This window comes from Drosophila innubila (assembly GCF_004354385.1).
Source record: "Drosophila innubila isolate TH190305 chromosome 3R unlocalized genomic scaffold, UK_Dinn_1.0 2_E_3R, whole genome shotgun sequence".
In the NCBI taxonomy this organism is placed as follows: Eukaryota; Metazoa; Arthropoda; class Insecta; order Diptera; family Drosophilidae; genus Drosophila; species Drosophila innubila.
The window spans coordinates 4,776,956-4,798,488 of NW_022995380.1; the positions used below are offsets into that span (position 1 = coordinate 4,776,956).

Sequence of the window (21,533 nt, forward strand, 5' to 3'; positions counted from 1 at the left end):
TCTTTGACCGACCCGAACAAGTTTATTCTATAACGAAAAGTGAAAGGCTTTACACTTACAGTTGATTATTTTTTGTGATTGTTTTTATTTCGTTTTATTTTATTTAAGCGAATTCGGGTCAGTGACGCACTAAAATCTGATCAGCAGTAACACAGAATATGTGCAATCGGCATGAACACAAAGTTATCATTATCCAGTCAGTTACTCGTAGCAATTAAACTTAGTTACGTGCTAGTGTTAAGGCAATAACATTTTGCAGGTAATTCGCCTTTAACAGTCTAGGGTTCATCCTATTGTATGAACTCTGTAAAGCTTGAATCGCTTAAAGGGCAACAAAATTGAAATTGCATTTTCGACGCATGCAAAGAGTAAGCAGACATTGTTTAAAGCACAAAAATCTAGTAAAAAACATACATACCCTTGTCCTTGTCGACAATTCGTTTTGATATTATTATTTGTTGTCCAATATAATGACCATATATTAACTATTTTTATAGTACCTCGATATTTTTAAATGCAATTTTTTTGTGTGTATTAATATTAAGAACCAAAATTCAAGTCTGAAAAAAAGGGGAGGAGAATGGATGGATATCTCCATAATTTGTATTCCTGAATATTGTTGATATCTACACATTTATAAGTTCTGTATTATTACAAATCTTAAAAAGTGTTCATGATTATTGCTTTTAAAAAGAACCGTGTGCCTCAATTTTCAGTAATTTCATTTATGTATTTCATGCCGTATTAATAAACTTTAAAATAAAATTAATTTAATTTAACGATAGGTTGCTAGAGATTTGTTTGAAGATGATTGTGGGCTTATTACATTTCTTCATTGAATTTAGCTAGGAACATTTGTAACTAGAGCTGTCTAGACGTTTAAAGACTCAGTGGTCTTAACCAAATTCAGTGCTTTTTTTCGACAACTTTATTATGTATAGTCACGTTGTTAGCCACTTTATAGATGAAGGGTATAAGTAAACAGGCTGTAGTTTCCCCCTAGTGAAGTTAAAGTTGTAATTAAAATGTTTACTACACCATGAAATGAACAAAAGACTGCCGAATCGATGTACATTTTAAATTGAAAATCCCAAAAGTGGGAGCCTCTTGCCACGATTTACAATTTTCACGCTCCCATCAGAGAATTTTCAATGGCCATTTACGAGTGTGTGCTTGTGTGCTTCTTTGTGTTTGTGTATGTGTGTGTGTGGGCGTACAAATAGAAAAAGGTAATGCAATGACAGTGGAAGCAATAAAATTGAAATACGGGAACTGCTTTTTAAACGTTCCGTGTACAAAGGAGTTAAATGATGTCACTAACCTATGGCTAACATAAGTTAATAATTTATTGATACTTTTAGGCAATATTTGGATACAGTCTCTCACAAAGTTGTAATGTATTTTAATTGAAAAAATGATAAGACAGCTTTCAATACGAGACGGCGAAGCAATAAACTGATGGAAGAGGCACGTTATGTTGCAGGGGCAGCGTTAGCGGCAGCGGCAACATCTCTTGAAAGTTAACGCTTACTTGAATTCGCATTATTTGTCTGCAACCAGTTGAAACCCGTAATTAGTTTACACTTGCGGTAATTGCGGCATAAATCTTCGGCTGCAAAGTGTCGTAATATCAAAGGTACACACACACACACACACACAGACTCGGTTACAAATACAGAGATATACACGTACTCATGACATTTGTATTGTATCTGCGTTGTATTTTGTGTACTCACATACCAATTCCCTGCACACACAACTTTATTACGTCCCTTGTCCCTTTCCGGGTCCAACAACAGACAGAGGAGCGTGCAGCATTATCCCAGTCCATCGGTGGCTGCAAAATGATTTGTAGCTCTAATGGCTCTAAAGTCAGTTGGTGCCGTGTGGCACTCAGCTTTGTGGCAACAAAATGAACTGCATTAGAGGACTGTAGAGTGCTCGAGTTAAAGTTGAAGTTGGAGTTGTAATGCTGCCGTCACGTTAGTTTTCGCAAAAAAGGCACAATAGTAAAAATAATTTCTTGTGTTGTTAATAAAAGCATAAATATTGCTCTTCGTCTTGACTCACAGTGGCGGTTTGGTTTGCACTTTCTTTACCATTGACTTCCCTTTGTCCCGGCGACCATCTTTCTATCGTCTAGTTGCCCCCTTGACGGAAATAATGTTGTGCTATCATTGCCATTTTAATGCCAAACCTTTTTACAGACTGTGGCTTTAAGTGGCTTCACTTGGCTCCACTTCAATGGCCAGTGGAACCGCCAATGGAACTCGTACTCGCAGATAGTTTCTGGGTTTGTGTGTTTGCCGGATAATGTTACTATTATTGCTGACACGTTTTATGGAGCTATTAAGGATACGTCTATGCGACCATTGAAAGATCTGTGTGCCTGGGTCACAGGATTCAAATTAAAAGATACTTTAAATTTAACTGCAGAGATGCGACTCAACTGAACCTTAATTAACCAGCAGCTACGAGTTTCATAATTCAACAGAGTTTTCACTCATAATTAATTTGCATTCAACACAAAAGTTTTTCTTGCAGCCACCCACAACACTCGTTTATTGCCATGCATCCATCAGATACATAATGCAATCGCCTTTAGTCAGCTTAATTAAAACGTGAGCAATTGCGGTAATGAGTTGCACGCTTGATTAAAAGCGGGACACTTCACTTGAGGCATAAAATTTATTTTGCAGCAAAATGCGGCATGTACGTGTGGCAGATGTGGCGACAGATGACCCCAAGGCAGACAGATCGACAGCCAATTAGTACAGGACGCCTGACAGCATCGACAAACCACACATTTAACACAATCGTGTAAAAATAAACAAATCCGTAGCCTACACGATTTCGCAAATTACATAAGCTGGTATACCGCATATTTCCATGCATCCGTAAGATACACTTTTGAGTGTGCCTCTCAACAGATTACTACCTTGATATATCTTAAGGATACTGCATATTATCTGTAAGAAATAACAAATAGTTTTTCTTAAACTAAGCTGAGAAAAAAAAACAAAATTTAAAATTAAATAAAAACTTAAGAATTTTAAAGCCATGCTAATTAAATTTATTAGTTACACTGTAAAAAATGGTCAGTACAGGAGAGACAAATTGAAGGTACAAATTTAAATTTATATTTGCGTTGGAAGCAACATAATGAATGTAATTTAACTTTTATTAATTATGTGAAAAATGTGGTTTGCTTTGAATTAAAGTAAACCGAATAATTTACTTGGAATCTTTGGTGTGGCTTACAACCTTTTAGCCGAGTCAATTGATGAGAAATGCGGCTCTTAGATTGCTGGCCAACTGAAGGCACTTGGAGTTGGCTTGCCTTTGGTCTCGTGTTTCATTTCGGCATTTCCTGGCACGTTATGTGTGCGCCAGTCGAAAGGTTAAGACACAAGCGGCAAGTGGCAAGCGGCTTTCATTTGCCTTCCTTCGCCTTGGCCTGCCAATCTCGGTTTGCTGTGTGTTGTGGTTGAAGTTGAAGTTGCATTTGCAACTGTGGCAAGGCCTACAAGGTTAAGTGTGTTGGTGCGACCACTTGCGGTTACTGTTTAAGTTTTATTGGCTGCTGTGGGGGTGCCGAGAGGAGCGTGGGGTTTTCACATTGGAGGGTTAACCACTGCAAGTTTGTCCAACATGTTGTCGTTCGCCAAAATCAAAAGCAAAGCCAAAAACAAAACTCAAACCAGTTTAGCCACTGACCTTTTCGTGCCGCACACAATTTTCATAATCCATTGCGAAGCCTCTAATCGAGCCAAGTGTCAGGTGCGTGTGACGATGGAGGCAACGCAGCCAATGGAGGCGATGCAGGCGGAGAGTTAAAGGAGTCAAGGCAGAGGCGTCGTTAGGCCTATCAATAACTTGGAGAGAAATAAAATAAAATGAAACTTGCAAAGTGTTTATAAATTTTTCACATATTCAGCACGCAACATAATTTGCTGCATCCGTTTGCCATGGACTATCAAATGTTGCCCCGAGCTGACAAGATGCGACCTTGCCACAGAGTGTTGCCAAATGAAATGTTGCCACAGCTGAAAAGTCGCATAACTTATCGAGCATGGCATGACTTGACCGCTTTCCCTTTTCTTTGTCCGTCTGCTGGTCAGCTTTTCCGGCTCTCAATGAAGTCATTTCGTTGGCCCATAATTATCACTGCATAAATTATAAGTATACAATCACGTACATATGTGGCATGTGCGACGGATGCCTCATTTGGCCGTAAGTGGTTATGCCAACAGCAGTTGCCACAACTCAAACACGTTCGCTCATTAATATTTACGCTGCCAATTGAAGCAGTTTCTGTTCGCTAAACGATGACAACAACAACAAAAGCAACAACAGAGACTGGTGCAACATTGTCAACGTTGCATGCAAATTGAAAACGAACGTCACGTCGCTTTTCACCCGCCGTTTATCTCATAGGTCCTGTTGCAGCACCGATAATGGATTTTATGATCTTTCCCGCTGTTTTGCAAATATGTTAATATGTTAAGTGGTGCATAATAAAGGATACTCTGTAAATCTTTACATATAAAACTTGTAGCCTTAAGTTTACGAATTCTATTCACATTTCATTTCAATTGTTTTGGTCTTTCATGTCAAAAAATTAATTCCTAATATACATATTTTTATTTATAGTAACTAAAAATATTATTGTGTTAGAACCAAGACTGCAAACCACCAACATTTTGGAAAAGGTTCGGCTCGGCGGTTCGAATTATAGAGCATGAATAAGGTTCGGTTTGCGAGCCGGTTAATGTGCACCCTGAACCCAAGGAGCAGGTTTGGGCTCGAACCTTTATTCAATTTAATACAAAACTCTATTTTTATTGTTTAATTTTTTCTTGACTGTCTAAGAAATTAATTTTTTTATAAAAAAAATAGAATTTTGATAATCAATATTTATTTGAAGATATAAATATGACCTATTTATATCCGAAGTCTCAAAATAATTGAGTAATATTAGAAAAGCTTGAAATTGCTGTAATTATTTGACTTTGTAATCCTTTTAAAAAAAAACGTAGAAAAGAGTAGAAAAGTTTTAAATTAATAATAATAATAATTTTAAAGTAAATAATATACATATATCCCGGTGTATATTATGTCAACATCAGCATACCCTTCGCTTCCATTAAGATCTACAGGGTACACAATTTTTCTATGCATAATGCATCCCAATTGTCAGGCATGACGAAATTGTGGCCAAGTCTATACCTCAATCTCCAAAAAAAAAAAAAAAAACACTGCATAAATAACGGGCGTCTGTCAGTTGACTTTGTCTTCGTTGACAGTGGATCCTGTAGCGAACATTTAAATTAATTTTAGACCATTGCAAAAGTGTCGAGGCCGAGAGGGAGTCAGAGGGAGGGGGATGCAGTAGCATCTCCTCTGCGTATTGGCAGATGGAAAGCGAAAGTTTCTTAGCTGTTTGGTGGGAATCTCAATCTGGCAACGAATTGGCCATTTATCTTTGGCTCAATTTACGCTCTCTTACCTAATCGACGATTGTTGCTGGATATTGGGTATTGGTCAGGCTTGGCTTCGCTTCACTTGGCTACGAATAATGCCTACGGGCTGAGGTGTTGCGGGCGGGTTGACTGGTGGCTTCGCTGGTTGGTTGACCTGTCTGGCTCTGGTAAGTTGTGGCATCCTTGTAGCGCGTTTGCCACGCGTTTCGCAGCTGCCATAAATCGCATTGATTATCGCGCCTTTGTGCAGACACATTTTGGTGCACTTTCAATCGTACTGTGCAGGTCTTATGTAACCTCTGGATGACTGAGACTCTGTGAGGTTGCAGGTCTCAATTGTTGGACATTCTTTTACTTTCAGTTTTCAGTTTTATTGTCGTTGGCCCTAATTGATTTTAATAAGTTTTATGCTTGGGGTTGTGTGTTGCTTTTGTTTTGAACCTTCGTTTTTTTTCGGTAATTTGATATTGCCTCAGTTTCAGCTTGAGCTTCAGGCTTTAAGCGAATCCCCCTTGGCCTTGGCATCTGGTCTGGTTGATGGCTTTGCTTTCCATTCGGATGACTATTGGGCGTGTTTACGCTTAATCAATCTTCTGACCTCAAGTTTTGTACTTTTGTTTTGCCAGCAGCCTGTCACGGATCATTTGCCGAAAGTGTTAAAACTGAAAGCCATTTACGCAAAATGTAATTTTCTGTTCCAAGACTCGTTTAATTCAGTGTAAAATCTGGTTTAATTTATCAAAGGAAACATCATACAATTCTTTAAGATATCGCACTCAATTACCAAACATTTTTTTAATTATCATTTTATATTGGTGCAAAATGCTCATACTACTTATTTTATTTATTTATTATTATTATTACCAAGCTAGCGCTACAAGTTTAAATTATACTTAAGAGACCAGTCACAATAATAAAAGCTTTTTCACAATAAGAATGGTATTACTTAAATATAAGTTTACATATTTATTAATTATTTTCTATTTTGTTATTTTTATTATCTTACTTATTATTTTGTAGTACTTTATTTAATTGTCGTATATAATTGTAGTAATTTTGAAGTTATATGGCTGAAAAGCACTTAAAGTAAGTACAAAATGTTCTCTAACGTATCCCTATTTAACTAAAAAATAGTCTAAATTTAAGTATTTTGTGATAATATCGAGACCATGATATTCTTAAAACAATCCTAAAACGTGTTTGATTTATCCAAAGGCTCGTGATCGATTTATCGAATTTCGCTCTTGAATCAAGAATTTTCAGGCTTGGCTGACTATTGACACCGGAAATTTATGATTCAAGTACGAAAGTTTTTAATTTTTCTCTCAGTGTATGTATGTATTTATGTCTAATATGATTTGATTGCTGGAAAATAACAGTTATTGCTCTCATCATTGTGCTTGCTTTCATAGAATTCCTATGACAGGAATTCATAAATACACTATTTCATTGTAACTTTTCATAGCAAGTAAATATCAACAAAGAGCCCTTGAAATGTAATGGCTTTTCTATTTTTCAAGTTTGTTAAAAAGACTCTTAATTTAATTTAGTTATGTCAACCACTTGATGTCCCTTTTGGCTTTTTCTTGAGAAATTCAATTACAATGGAGCCAATTGAATTTCCAGAAAAGTTCCCTAAGTGCCTCAACAACTTTCGGAATCAAGTACTGGAAAATGTAGTTCCTATAATGCGTATCTAAATACGGTATTATCTTGAAATGCTTTTGGATTCCATTAAGGCGAATCACTTGAACAGCAACCAAGGAGACGACAGAGTCATGAATGAGGCAGAGACAGAGATAAAGATGCAAAGATACAGATACAAATTGGCAATACTCCAAGATAGGAAAAAGAAGTAAGAGGTTGGCACGCATCTTTCAAGCGCAATTTATGTAAATAATTGTGGTTTCTTCTATTCGCTCGATGCTTGCCAACACACGATTACATAAGTTACGTATGGGGAGAAGGAGAGGGGTGGGAGGAGTGGGTGCAGTGTGGTCAGTCAATGCAGCAACAAACGTTAAAGTTAACGTTAACTTTTTGTGTCTAATGACCATTTGCATTATCTTCTTCGGTTGCCGCCGGTTCTTCAAATTGCACGAAATATTCACAAAGCGGTGAATGGCCGAGAAGTGCGGGTCGGTGGTAGGGGAAGGGGGAGGAGAGTGTAATGTTGTCTTGACAAGTTGTTTCGTCAGATATGCAAATGTGTCGATGTTTTCTTAACGTTGTTGCTATTGTTAAGTGTCTGTCTCTCTGTCTGTCTTTCTGCGTTTGGGCACGTGCAAAGATGGAAACACCTCAGAAATTACCAGATAATTTAAAAGAAATGAGCCCAGGAAATGTGAATATAATACCACAGTTACAGAGTAACGTTTGATGTTGTCTCTACCTCCGAGATGAATTTCATATGCATATATAAATTATGTACACAACAATTCTTGCTAGAAAAGGAGCTGAAAATAAGCATCACAAATTCATATTTCATAAAGGTTTTGCAGTCTTTGCTCATTTTTTGATGTTGCTCGTCAGCGTTCTGCAGTTTTACCTTTGATAAAAACAAACACCTCAGTGACCGCGATCCCATGGAACTTACTTGTAACTTACTTGTAGCTTCATCTTTGGCATTCCCACAGTAAATATAAATTATACGACTGCCAGCAGCACAGCATTTTAAGCACAAATTCAATTCCGCGATTTCACTTTGGGTTCGACTTTTATTATTCACTGCTCTTCGCTGATTTGCACAGACTGCTGCAAGAGGCGTCACTGGGGGGCGTGGAGCTTAAGGGCGTTTGACTTGCTTCGATTGAGTGCCAAAGCGACAGCTGTGAAACATACATATTTTAAATTCCCAACGGCAACCGAATCCTCAGCGATTCGAATGGCACTGCAAATAACAACAAAACAAATGCATTTTTACCTGCAATAAAACTTGAACAAATGAAAATCCGAGCAACTGCAAATTCAAAGAAACCCAAAAGCTGACAACTGCCAGTGGCAGACAAAGGAACTGAATTGCTTGAAATTTAATGAGATTCAAAGCAATGCAGAAGCTGACCTTAAAAATTATTAATAATATATCAAGAGGTATTTGTAAGATGTCGAAGACTGAATACTCTTATTACACCAATAGCTTAATTAACAATTAACAACAGCTAACAATAAATTATCGCTTTAGCGAAAATCGAGCTGTCGATATTTGGATGCATATTTATATCACTAATAAAAGGAAAGTAATTAATATATTTTTTCGAACCGAACCAAAGCTTGGTTTTTGATCCGGTTCTGATTGCTTAAAAATTCGAACCAAACTGTTTCAGCGAGGTTCGGTTCAAAACCGGCTTGTAGCCTTGATGTAACCCTTGCATTCAAGGCTGAACATAATTCCTGAAATTTCTCTTCGAATAAAGTATGCTTCTTAGAAACCTGTTGCCTACCTTTTGGTTCAAGGTTGTGAAAATAACATAAGATTCGAATAAATCTGAACGATATTACTATCGACGATAACATGGATCACAGTTTAAGGAACAGCAGGTCACAAAGTTTTGGTTCGAAACTTGGTTTAATTTTATTGCAATAAAAGTCTTTCATTCTCTTAATTGTTTACCATTTTTTCTTTATATTTTAGTCGCTTAAATTTATTTAAAAACAAAAATATATATGATTTATAATTTTTATTTTCGATTATTTTTTTGTCCAAAGTCTCAAAAACTGAAAAGCAATTAGTAAAAACAAGAAATGGATATAATTATTTGTTTCTTAAATTGAAGTTTTCCTATTTTTCTTTGTAGTATTTTATTAAGAAAAGGAATATTAAAAAACTCCAACTTGCCATAGTCTGTATTTTATCAAGGTGACTGTCGGAATGTCCTTCGCTGTTTTCTCATAATGGGTTGCTCTTCAAATTTAGCCTCCCATTAGGTCGAACATCTCGGCTCGTTTAGCATTGTTTCTCAGACAAATGTCGCTCGAGTACTTTAATGCTTGATGACGGCTGCTGTCGTTGACTTTTACGAGTTCATTAGATGAACTTTTACGATTTGAATAAAAAAAAACCGGCAACAATTGTTAGCCACGTTAAGTGCGCAGCCTCTTGCAGAGTTGTTTTTTTTTTGCAGTCTCTGTCTGCCTGTCCTCAAGTCAATCGATAGGCAAATGAGGGGCGCTTCGCTTTAACGATGCGCGTTGCACTTCATTTTGATACAGAAAAAATTACGCATACGACACGTACTCGAAGCTCTTCTGGTTGTTCACATTAAATCTGTATTTTACGGACTTGGCCGCGTTTATGTCAGCTGCAGTGGTTGTTTCACTTGTTGTTGTTGTTGTGTTGCCTTGACAGATATGTTGCAGTGTCTCAAAATACATTTAATTGAAGCGTTAGTAGCGTTTGGTGATGGCAACGCGTGGCCCACATTCTGTGCCCGCTCAATAGAAACTTGTTTCCACTGTCATCCGACGACAATTTCAGCTCTTGCTATTAACTGTTGCTGTTGTTGTTGGTTACTGTGCTACGGCTTAGACTCCCATCATACTTACACTCGTTGAAAGCGCTTTCATTGCTTTAGTTTCACACGATTTGCAGCCCGAGCAAAAACCGTGTAAGTGCCAAATCTTATCTTAAACCACAGCAGACTCAAAACTTCCGCCACGTAATAAATGCCTCAGTTTTTCACTGAAGTATTTACGTTAAACTTCAAAAGAAGCGAACAACTAAAAGATATCTGATGTAAAGAGCAGCTTGGCTATTCATGGTCGTGGCCACGAACTGCAACCAGGTCCAGACCTCTAAACATTGCTCCCCCAATAATAAATGCTTGCAACGTGTTTCGTTTACTTTGGACGAGTGCCAACAGTTACAATTAGGCCACATCCTAAGCCATGGCGCCCCCAGCTAGCGAAATGCAATAATGTTGCAAAACTGTAGCTATTAATATGCAAATGCACATTAAAAGTGCACCCGCCTCCCCTCTTCTTCTGGCACAAGCAACATCAGGCAAGCTTAATGGACATTTTGCACTCGTCGAAAGAGAAAAACACGAGTTGGTTTCAAAAGTGAGGCGTTCTTGCCACGTATATATTTATATGAAAAGTGTTGCACTTATGAAATTAAATTAAAAAGACGACAATTGCAAATGCAACAGCAGCAGTTGAAAGTGTCAACTAACGAGACACCCTACTCACCTTGAGAAATACGCCAGAAATCATAAGGATGATTGCCAAAATTAGTTGAATCATATTATTAAACTTGGCATTTTGGCTTATGATGCAGTTAATGAGATCTGCCAGGTGGATTCATCAAAGTTGTACAAAGTCATTAAGCTATTTAATTCAGATGGGGAACTTTATGGCATAAAATAAACTTAGATATCAAATGAATGAAAACATTTTAAAGCGGAGCTGGATTTTTTCATCATAAAGGATATAAAATATTTGTAACTTAATTCAAATTAAATTGTTCACTTATTTGAATCTTTTAAAGAATGTAAAAACTCGTATCGTCAAGTCGTGTCACGTAGTCACGCGACCATATCTAGTTTAATTTCAGTTTCCCTTGCTCAACAGGCGACGACTTTCGGTTAAACAGCTGAGTGAAATAGTATTGGTCTGCCTAAGTTTCAAATGCAGCGAGAAACTTTTGTAAGCAGTTGCAAGTTTAGAGCTGAAAGTTTTAATTACCACAGCAAAAAAGTTGATTGAAATGGTCTTTAAATGAATCTTGAATCTATAGTAGGTGATGAGGCCGAGAAGCGAATAATTTGATAATGGTCCTAGCATCAATTGCCAAATGGTCAGTCGTTAAAAGAACCTGAGCAGCAAAAAGTCGTTGACACTAATTAGCATTTAAAAGTAACCAACAAGTTGCCACTGCAACAACAACAACAACAACAACAGCAACAACTTCAAGCTGGTTGCAAGCATTTGCAATTGAAGCGAACATAACAAACATGCTGTCAAGTGCAATAAATAACAAGTCTATGAATATCCCATGTCGATCTGTCGATGAGCGCATCGCGAATCGCCAAATCGCCAATCGCAACAAGATGCAACATGCAGTGGCAGACACCGTGTGGCAGCAACACAGCAACAGCCACAAAAATGTCAAATGTAAAAGCGAAACAGTCAAAGAGCCAAGATGGCAATGCTCAAACCAATGAAAAGAGCAAAAAAACCGAAAAAAAAAGCAAAAAAAAATACTAAATAAAATTGTATTCAACAATTCAAAAATTTGCACGCTGTTGTCGCTGTGTTTGCCTAACAAGCAGGAAGTGTCGCCGCTTTGAGGCAGCCATAGTGTTGTCTGCTCTTTGCTGGAGATGCCACTGCCTCATCACGCACACAAACACACAAGCACACACACACACACACACACACACAGAGACTTGTAGTAACAATAACAAGCGACAAAAGATGCAGGAAGCAACAAACGATGTCGTCGGCATCAACTTCGTACAAATTCCCCGCCGTCATTTTGGCGCCTAGCGATGATGCACAGCACCCACAGCATCGACTGCGGGGTCGGGTTGATTGCGTGAGCTGAGGCTATCTTAATCTTTCAGTGTCAGCAGCGCAGTCGCTCCCAAACAAGCCGATGGACAGTATGCTCGGGAGGAGCAGGGTACCCCAAAGGATGCTGCGTTAAGCAGTTTCCTGGTATTTCTTATGCAATTTTCGCACTACTCTAATCCTTCTCCATATACCACTAATTGAGCAAGCATATAAGCGAGCAGCTCATCCAGTTCCATGTTAAAGCGCACTCCAGGAAACGACTCATGAATATGTACACAGGACTAACTTTCCACTATATTAAAAAGTTTGCCTGAAGGGATGTCTAAAACAAAGTCACATGTATCTTATGTTTACTATAAATAACTACAAATAACATATTCTCGTTATTGGATTTACATTTCTAAGTAAGAATAATAAGCTGAATTAAAACGAGATATCTGGTACTTAACTATATTATGACTTAAAGTACTTGTGTTCTATTTATGTATTTATTTATAACGTCGACTAAGAATTAAGCATTAAATTATACAAAAATTTTTAAATAAGAATTTAATATTAAAAATGAATAGTAAAATCATAAAAATTAATGTAATGACTGAAAATAGAAATAGTTAAATGAAGTTGCGTTAATTTATGTCTGGGAAATTTAAAAATTGTTTCATTAATTCAAACATTAACTTAAAGTACTTCAGTGTAAAATCTCAAGTTTTATTTAATTTAACTTTAGTCTTCATTTAATACATATGTCAGTTCATATTTTGGTTTTAAATTACTTGTAGTAGACTGCACTTAGTTAAATAAATGAAATCAATTAAAATAAACAAATTTCTAAAAACTAAAATGATACCACGGTATCAAAATTTGTTCTGAGGGGAAAATGTGTAACTAAACAAATGTGAAATTCAACTTTTTAACTTTTAGTTACCTTCAATTGGCTGAGTTATCAACAGGTTGTCAAAGGAGTAATTCCTTAAATGGATGATAACTTTCCTTTCCCATGTCAACCTGATATTTACCTAACGTTTGCAGTCAGCTACACTCGCTACAGTTTAGTTAGTTTTCTATGCCTCTTGGGCTTCAAGGAAAATTCGGAAAGTTCGAATCCGCCAGTGAACTTGAATGCAAATCGAATTGCAAATTCAATTGCTCTCCAATTTGCTTTCAAATAAGAAACCACTGGAAGACGATTGCGGTTCAGCTGAAGGTGTTGCTGGTGACGGCTGAAGTTGCTCCGCGATTGCATCTCAGCGTCAACCTCATCTCTGTCATTGCCTCTGACTTGGCTCAATGGAATTTGGCTTCACTTTTCCCACATTTGAGCGGCACTAGCAAAATTTATTATGCGATGCATCTGCGAGTATCAAAACAATAAAAGCACTTAATGCCGAAGAGACGAAGAGACGAAAACTCGAAAAGTCGCTCAATGTCCGATGTTTGATAGTTTTACAGTTTTGCATTCGATTCGGTAATGGGGAGCAGTTCCCCCTTCAGCTCCAGTAGCAACCTGGTAGTAGCATCATCGTGACTGGATCTGGAGTCAGTTGCGCAAACGCATTTCAAGGTGAAATCGCCGGCATTTGTCAGACTCCGGAAACACAGTTACAGTTGCAATTGCTTTTGAAAACGTTTTAGCAAAAAACATTGATGGAAATTTCAGTGAATGCTTAACATTCAAACATAAAGTATCCATTTAATTGAATTTTGACAACCATTTCAATAAGCTTATTCAATGCCTGTTATTGAATGATTAACTGGTTTTATTATTTCTCAAGACAACATTTGTATTTGATACTGACATTGCTTTTTATTATGAAATTTTTTAAAGAATTCTTTAATTTCGAAAAATAATTTTTTGGTTAAGGCTGAATAGGCGTGAGATCTGAAGTAACAATTACATAACATAGAGATACATTAAGTTTCTATTCATTTAAAAGGGAAAAAGTTACTCTCTGAGATTGATTATTTTCAAATGCATATTTTTAATGTTTTAAATATATTTTTAAAGTACTTGGTCTACCTGTAGAGTATAAGAAATAAGTTTACTCAATGTATTTATTTTATTTGTTATTCAGTGTGTGTGAAAAATATTAAAGTCGGTTGAGTACTTAAATAAATAATAAAGAATTCAAAGAAGGGTATCAACGTACACTTTGTAAGAAAATAATAACAATACCCTTATTTTATTATTGCAAACTTAGACACACAACACAATCGCATTGTGCAAAGTTAAATTAAATTAAAAATCGCAACGAATCGCTTTGATAAAAAATAATACCAAAGCCAATGGAATTGTTGAACCGAAAACTGCAGATGAATTAAAAAACTATGGCTGGTCTCTATTAACAAATTTTAGTACAGTTCGCTGAATTTAATTATGGCTCAACTCTGAGACTAACAAGTACCCAACGCAACAAACACAACAAAGAATAAAAAAACACGCAGTTTAATTGAAGAAAAACACAGTTTTAATATCGTGTCCAACAATCAACACTCACAATAAAATTACATTTTATGGACGTCCGGACGTAAAGGCGACAATTTGCAGAACGTTTTTTGTGATTTTATTTTTCTTTTATTTTTTACGACCAAATTACGCAATCCGCTAATTTTCGATGCGTAAGCGTGACTTTAAAAGCTACATAAATAAAACAAGTAAGAATTTTAAATTTTAAGAGCTGTTCGACCCCAATTTACACTGCCCAATGTCTGCGAGCTAAGAAAGTGCAATTCACAATCATTTTACGGGTAATTATGTGAACTGAAGATCTAAAGAAAACGCGTCACGAATTTGTAAAAAGGCTCAAACTATGGTGTCATAGCCAACTACAGTAGATATTGCTTAATAGCGGAACTATAGAAAATTTTAAATGAAATAAAAATTATAAGAAATGGTATTAAATTTAAAATAATGTTTGTTATAACCATATCGCAAGAAAAATCTTTAAATGTCGCCTTTAAGCAATTTTCACTGTAGTTTTCAGCAATGCACACAGTGTCACAGTTAGCTCCATTTAAATACTTACACCACATGCTCTTGTTTTAATGTTTACATTGCACATACGAGTATTTTCATTTATCATCAAAGTATTGTGGTTGTGTGTGAATGTGTGTGTGGTAGTGTGTTTGTGTAGATTGCCGCACAATGGCAACCTAAATTCGATTGTAATGAAAATCCACAAGACGCGCACAAATTATTCAAATTGCCATTGTTAACATTAAACAGATTCAGGCCGAGATTTGCAGTTTTCTTATGATTTTCACTTTTCGCTAGCCCAACTTTTCGAATTCGATCGTGAGCCCATTTGCCGCAGCAGTTTCATTTTCATTTAGATTCGTTGCCCCGAGGAAAGCCAAGCTGCAGCCGATCGCTTGGCCTGCCATGGCTCAAATGTGGCATCTGGCAGCTGAGAGCTGGGAGCTGGGAGCTGGAAGCTCCACGATGGTAGCTCATGTCGCTGCCAGCGAGAGCGAAAGTGCACGACATTGGGCTCAGTGTAGTGCTAAAGAGTGAGAGCCTTTTTGCTCTCAGTCTCGGCCACATCCGACAACGGGAAATCGTTGACTGCCGCAAATGACTCTGACTCTGTCTGCCCCAAACAGACGCGACGCCTGTGCTGTAATAAGTTGATTGTGCGGTAATTTCGGTTTCACTTGCCCGTCCTACACCAAAACGCTGAGAGACTCGACTCGGTTAACCTCACAGACAGCACAGACAGCACAGACACTCAGGGGTCCAAGCGGGGGAGGTGGCGGGCTGCTCATTATTGGCCAGCTCGCTGGCCAGCCACAATGCTACGGGCCTCGTCTGGGCCACACATGCGCAATGCCCAAAGTCGCATCATCATCATGATCGCGAACCTCTCCCAATATAACTGTATCTGTGTATCTGTCTGTGTGTGTGTATCTGTGTGTGTGTGTATCTGTGTGTGTGTATCTCTGTCCGTTTGTGTGCTAGCAGCCAACTCTGTGCCGCGTTGCGACTGTGGCATCTATGTAGCTGGATTTTTTGTATAAATTGATGATGCGGCTGCATTGGTTCGTCAGTGAAGCATTTGATTTGGTCTAATAAACATCGGTGAACCGAGTCCGAGTCCGAGTCAGAGTCAGAGTTAAGAGTCAGCTCGAGGATAAACATAACGTGAGAACCTCAGCAATACAGCAGCATTGCAACTTCCACATCCTAACACGAATCTCTTCTATATATACTCCCACACCAATACACAGCACAGACCTAGGATTACTGTGACAGTGCAAGCGTGTGTGTGTGTGTGTGCTAATCCGTGCTTATCCCAACAACCAACAACCAACAACAGTTCCAAGAACGCGTCTTCAAACCCGTCTCAAAGCAGCCATGAAAACCTTCATCTTAATGTCCTGCCTGGCCCTTGCCGCGGCGCGTCCAGAAGCTGGCTACAACTATAACCGTCCCGGAGGCGGCGGTGGTTCCGGTGGCGGATCCCACGGTGGCTCCATCGGTGGAGGATTCGGAGGTGGTTCCGGCGGTGGTTTCGGTGGCGGATCCGGCGGAGGCTTCGGTGGCAGCTCCGGCGGAGGCTTTGGAGGAAGCTCCGGAGGAGGCTTTGGTGGCGGTTCAGGTGGCGGATTTGGCGGTGGATCAGGCGGAGGCTTCGGCGGCGGCTCAGGAGGTGGTTTCGGTGGTGGATCCGGCGGTGGTTTCGGAGGAGGTGCGTAAATCTCAGATTTAATCAAGTTCTCCAGCTAAATTTTGGATAACTTTCAGGCATCGGCGGTGGTTTCGGAGGCGGCGGCGGCGGTGGCGGCGGTGGTGGCACCACCTTGGTGCAGAAGCACATTTACGTCCATGTGCCACCACCAGAGCAGGAGGAGATCCGTCAGCGTCCCAACCTGCCAGTGGGACAATCCCAGAAGCACTACAAAATCATCTTCATTAAGGCGCCATCTCCTCCCTCGTACCAGGCACCAGTCATTCCCCTGCAGCCCCAGAACGAAGAGAAGACTCTGGTCTATGTGTTGGTCAAGAAGCCCGAGGATCAGCAAGATATTGTCATCCCCACGCCCGCTCCCACGCAGCCATCGAAGCCCGAGGTTTACTTCATCAAATACAAGACCCAAAAGGAAAGTGGTGGCATCTCTGGCGGCTCCGGTGGCTACTCAACTGGCGGCGGCGATGGTGGCTACTCTGGTGGTGATATCTCTGGTGGAGGCATCTCTGGCGGAGGCATCTCAGCGCCATCCAGCAACTACGGCCCACCCGGCAAGTCCGGCCCCTACTAAGGCGCATTCCACTTGCAAGAAGAAGAAGAAGAACAATAACAACACGAACACGAACCTCGAACTCACTGCAATCAGACACATACTCGGCTCAAGCTGCTGACTAGTCCTGTCGTTGACGCGCTAACAAATCTTCTCCTTAACTCACACCACAACTGCGACTTGACCCAACTCTAGAACTCTAGACGAGAAGACTTACCCTAAAACGTGACGATTTTATTTCCTCTTCTGATATCCTTCCGACTAGGATCATCATTGGACGCTTCTGTCGTCCATCTCTTTTGTATATAATATTTTTCAAACTATCCTTCCCAACATATCAATTCATATCTCACGCTATCCCCACTTCCAACTCTCTCTCTCTCTCTCTCTCACTCACTCACTCACTCACTCACGCTCTCCTGATTTATCTCTGTCTCACTTGCCCAGCCCAAGAATCCCGAAAATGAAATAGCTAATAGATGACAAGTGCTGGGTTCCCCGGGAAGGGAACTTCACTTGGCATCTGAGCGAAGGCGTAAGAAGCATCAAATGAGATGAAAATTTAAAATTGAAAACTGAAGACGAAGATGAAGATGAAGTTGATAGAGCTGGAGTTGAGATATGCTCCATTCATAATACATATAAATATTAATATACTTTAATTATATTATTAGCTCTAAGTACTTTATGCACAATAAAAAAAACAACGGTGACAAAATTACGAAAAAAAAAGACAATAACTTAAATGTATTTATTTCCTACGCTCAACTCAGCTGCACATAATTTCCTTGAAAGAATTTTTTCCATTAAGAAAATGGGCTCGCCTGAGCCTTTCCAAATTGATTTTTCTCCTCATCCCTTGGATTTTTATTGTTGTTTGCTATTCTAATATTTCTTCCATCGTCCAAACATTGCCCCACATGTGGATTATTGACGTCAATAATGCCAACGGAGGCGTCACTGCAACCAAAGCGATAAGAATGAGTTGACTTCTATGGGCTCCTTTCTGAATGGAAAGCTTAGTAAAAATCTGACTGTCCTTGACTGGTTTGCTAAGAGCTTGAAAGCCACTGCATAAACTTTCCAAGTTGTTTTACTTGGGACAGCCTAAAAACAATATAACCCAATTTAGCTTCCTATAATTCAGTTATGAATTAAAATTGTTTTCCTTACACAGCTGGCACAATAGAGAGGGACAACATAATTAATTTAACACTCTCAAAGTTCTGAAACCCACTAAAAACTAATTAAAAAGTAATTTCACGGCATTTTTCTTGAATTTTACACATAATTCCGCCTTGGTTCATTTATTATAGTTTACTTTTTTCACCTTTAATTGGAACATTGGTTGTCACTTCTTTCTCTGGCCATTTTTCTGGCTAATCTCTGCTTGGAAAGGTAAATTAACGGTTTCCGCTACTTTAGCAACTTACTGAATAAGGAAGAGGAAGAAACCAAGGGCTGAGTAGGGGACAGCCAAGTCCATTTTAATTAAGTTGACTTGTGTGAATGGTTTTTTCACAAAGTTTCTGTTTGAACTCTCTCTCTCTCTCACACACACACAAACATACAGACCGCAGACCTGCTGGGCACAGTGTCTTCCAACTGGGACTCCCTTTAAAAAGAGTAAAAGCTTTACAGCTGTTTAATTTGCGGGAAACCCCCAGCGAGTGTTGCAAACTGGATATTAGCGGTAAAAAAGTAAAAGATTTTAAGTCTTCCGAATATTGCCAGTGTTAATCCTAACCAACTAACTGATTTTTAATTCATTTGATGAATTTATTGCACTTCTGCAAGAAATAACAATTGTACTTATGTTTCACAAACAATAATTCAATCATCTAAGGGGTATCTTAAATAATTTTATAATATAATACAATAATTATTTATTATCTCTTTATATATTTAAAATTCAACAAATTTATCGAATAATTAGTTAAATTATTCCATCCTTATTTATTCTAAGTTATAGTTTGAAAGGGTATTGTATATTCGCCACCAAAAATCAGGCTATTCTTATTTGTATATGTATTTTGCTGTTTTATTGTTAATCTTTTATCACGTTTCGTTTCGATGTTGTCTCACTTTTTAAACATCGCAATCTGTGTGTGTTTTTGTCTTTTTGTGTAATGTTTTTAATGCTTTAAATACACACAACGTTGTCCGGAGCTTCGCATTGTCATTGTCGCTCGATTTTCAGTTTCCTCCTCTTTGCTCTACACTTTGTCACTTTCACTTTTGTTTCGGTGCTGCCATTGTTGTTGCAGGCGGAGCACAGTAACTGTTGTTGTAGGTGGCCCGATGCCATCAACTTGTGCTGCTTTGCTGCCTTTGTTCCCAGCAACATACAAAGTTTGGTTCCGGAATCCGGATGTTTATGCAGGTGACGCCTCCAATGTTGACCTTACACTGGCTTCTATTTGTTGCTGCAACATGTCCACTCACACACACACACACACACACACACACACACACACATACACAAATTATTGTTGTGGCAGCTGCGGCTGTGGCATGCTTCTGACTTAGAGAATCCAGAGAAGATTTTTAATTACAGTTTCTTTGGTTGTAAACTGCGAGTGGACAATAAAAATGATAGGAGCAACTTTAGACGGAAGATACTTGCAACAACTCGTAATTTAAGTATTCCTAACTTGGTCATAAAACACCCAGTGTGTTGCATGCCCCCCCATAGAAAGAGTTTGGCCATTTAAAGCTGGCACATAAATCAGATATGGGTTGCACACCACCAGGCAGCAGACACCACTCACCCACAATCCAGGACCAACCGGATACTCGTAGATATTCTATTCGAAAAGTTCCAACCACAACATTGTCGCAGATAGTAGCGTTTTCAGGCTCGTTTCGTTCTGTTGTGGCATTAGGCAACAAAAATGTGGCAGTTGCCGCTGCAATATCCTTTACCGTATGTCCTTTGGACGTCGCCCTTGTGGAAATGCTTTACATCCTTTTGGCACTCGAAAATATTTGCTTCATTCTCTGTGAGGAAAATTGTGTATGCGAGTCCTTGTAGATAGACAGTGTTGTAATTTATATGTTTTCCCGTTAGACTCTGCTCTCTACAGCTGTTCATTTAGCAGTCTGCAATCCTGTGTCCTCTCTTCCTGTCAGCCCACAATACCTTCCCCATTGTCATTTAGGAGCTGCAGCTCTGGGTTAGTGTTTACAGGTTGTAGAAAGACATTGAGGCAAGCAAATTTACAAATATTTCAAGTGTCTTTTGTATGATTTTGCAATGTGGTTCAAGTACTCACTTGGTAAGTACTTGCTCTGAGTAAGTTTAAATCACAATGAAATCGCTGCGCAATTAGAAAATGAAAAGGAAGTGAAGTAAAGAGCTGAAAGATGAATTTCTAATATATTTTATATACATATGTACATTAGAGTGCATCGATTTGTATGGGCCAAAAAAAAAGTGACAAATATTCGTAATCTACGGTCAATTCTAAGATATTTTCACCAAGAAACCATAATTCTAAAATCACCCTAATGTATATGCTTTAAGTAGCATGTAGCGTGCTCATAATAATAATAATGAACGTAACAAAAAATAAATAAATATATATATATTCTATATATGTCTTTATCAAAGGTTGCCTTAAGTCACGACACTCCATCTCTGGAAGGGTATAAACTTTGCTTAGTAAAAATTGTATGTAAGCCTTTTCGCTAGTAGAAAACCGAAACGTGCGCCAAGTAGCGCATGATGGATGAAAAATGATGTGACCTTTATTTATGTGGCGACCGTAGAAAATGGGCGGTGACTAAGATCCAGCATCGGACCTGGATTTAGGGCTTGAGTTGCTTCGCTTAATTGACAGCTCTTGTTAGGCTTCTTTCGGCACTTCTCCAACTTCTTTGTGCTTGAGGTTTATGACACTTTCGGTGCTATAATTAATTGCGCGTTTTCCTTAGCCCGTTTGGTAACCACGACCCCGCTGCTTCCATCCCTCAATAGCCTTAATTATAATGTATGTTAGTCGTAAAAGTAAAAGTCGCGTCACGTACAGTTAGACTATATGGTACACAGTATACGTATGTATGTGGTATGGCAACTGGTGAAGGAACTTCCACGAGAATCCATCAAATTTGAGGTGCCACGCCCTCGTATGTTTTGCTACTTGGCTTTAATTTTATTTGTTTTTATCGCCCAATATGGTTTACCGCCTTGCCTTTGGTCAATGAACGGCGCTTTGTTCTTGGCTCATAAAATTTCTTGGCTATAATTGTTTGGGTCAACTGCCAGGGAGTCTTTTCTCGTACTTCAAAAGTTCACACTGC

At 38.7% G+C, this 21,533-nt stretch overlaps 2 protein-coding genes and 1 long non-coding RNA gene across 5 annotated transcripts in view; 2 read left to right on the plus strand and 1 right to left on the minus strand.

Annotated features, from left to right (window-relative positions):
* LOC117792525 (RYamide receptor) overlaps window positions 1-21,533 on the plus strand; it is a 67,933-nt gene that overhangs the window by 38,659 nt on the left and 7,741 nt on the right. The gene's annotated exons all lie outside the window — the stretch shown is intronic.
* LOC117792539 lies at window positions 7,982-8,145 on the minus strand. The gene is made up of 2 exons (XR_004618180.1): window positions 8,091-8,145; window positions 7,982-8,031 (listed from the first exon to the last, which is right to left on the minus strand). It is a non-coding gene; the product is annotated as an uncharacterized LOC117792539 (long non-coding RNA).
* On the plus strand, window positions 16,067-17,282 carry LOC117792537 (H/ACA ribonucleoprotein complex subunit 1). Of its 2 annotated transcripts, none has more exons than XM_034632716.1 (3): window positions 16,067-16,134; window positions 16,221-16,681; window positions 16,738-17,282. In XM_034632716.1, exons 2-3 carry the CDS (start codon window positions 16,348-16,350, stop codon window positions 17,250-17,252), a joined length of 849 nt encoding a protein of 282 aa, XP_034488607.1. In that variant the 5' UTR covers window positions 16,067-16,134; window positions 16,221-16,347; the 3' UTR covers window positions 17,253-17,282. The 2 variants fall into 2 exon arrangements, with proteins under 2 accessions (XP_034488607.1, XP_034488608.1); XM_034632717.1 differs by having other exon boundaries at window positions 16,072-16,134; window positions 16,226-16,681.

What these genes read in the sequence shown, in the direction of transcription:
- LOC117792537 (XM_034632716.1), top strand. Translation starts at nt 16,348, where the DNA reads ATGAAAACCTTCATCTTAATGTCCTGCCTGGCCCTTGCCGCGGCGCGT. An exon ending in CGGCGGTGGTTTCGGAGGAG is followed by an intron (nt 16,682 to 16,737) that starts GTGCGTAAATCT and finishes GATAACTTTCAG; the next exon opens with GCATCGGCGGTGGTTTCGGA.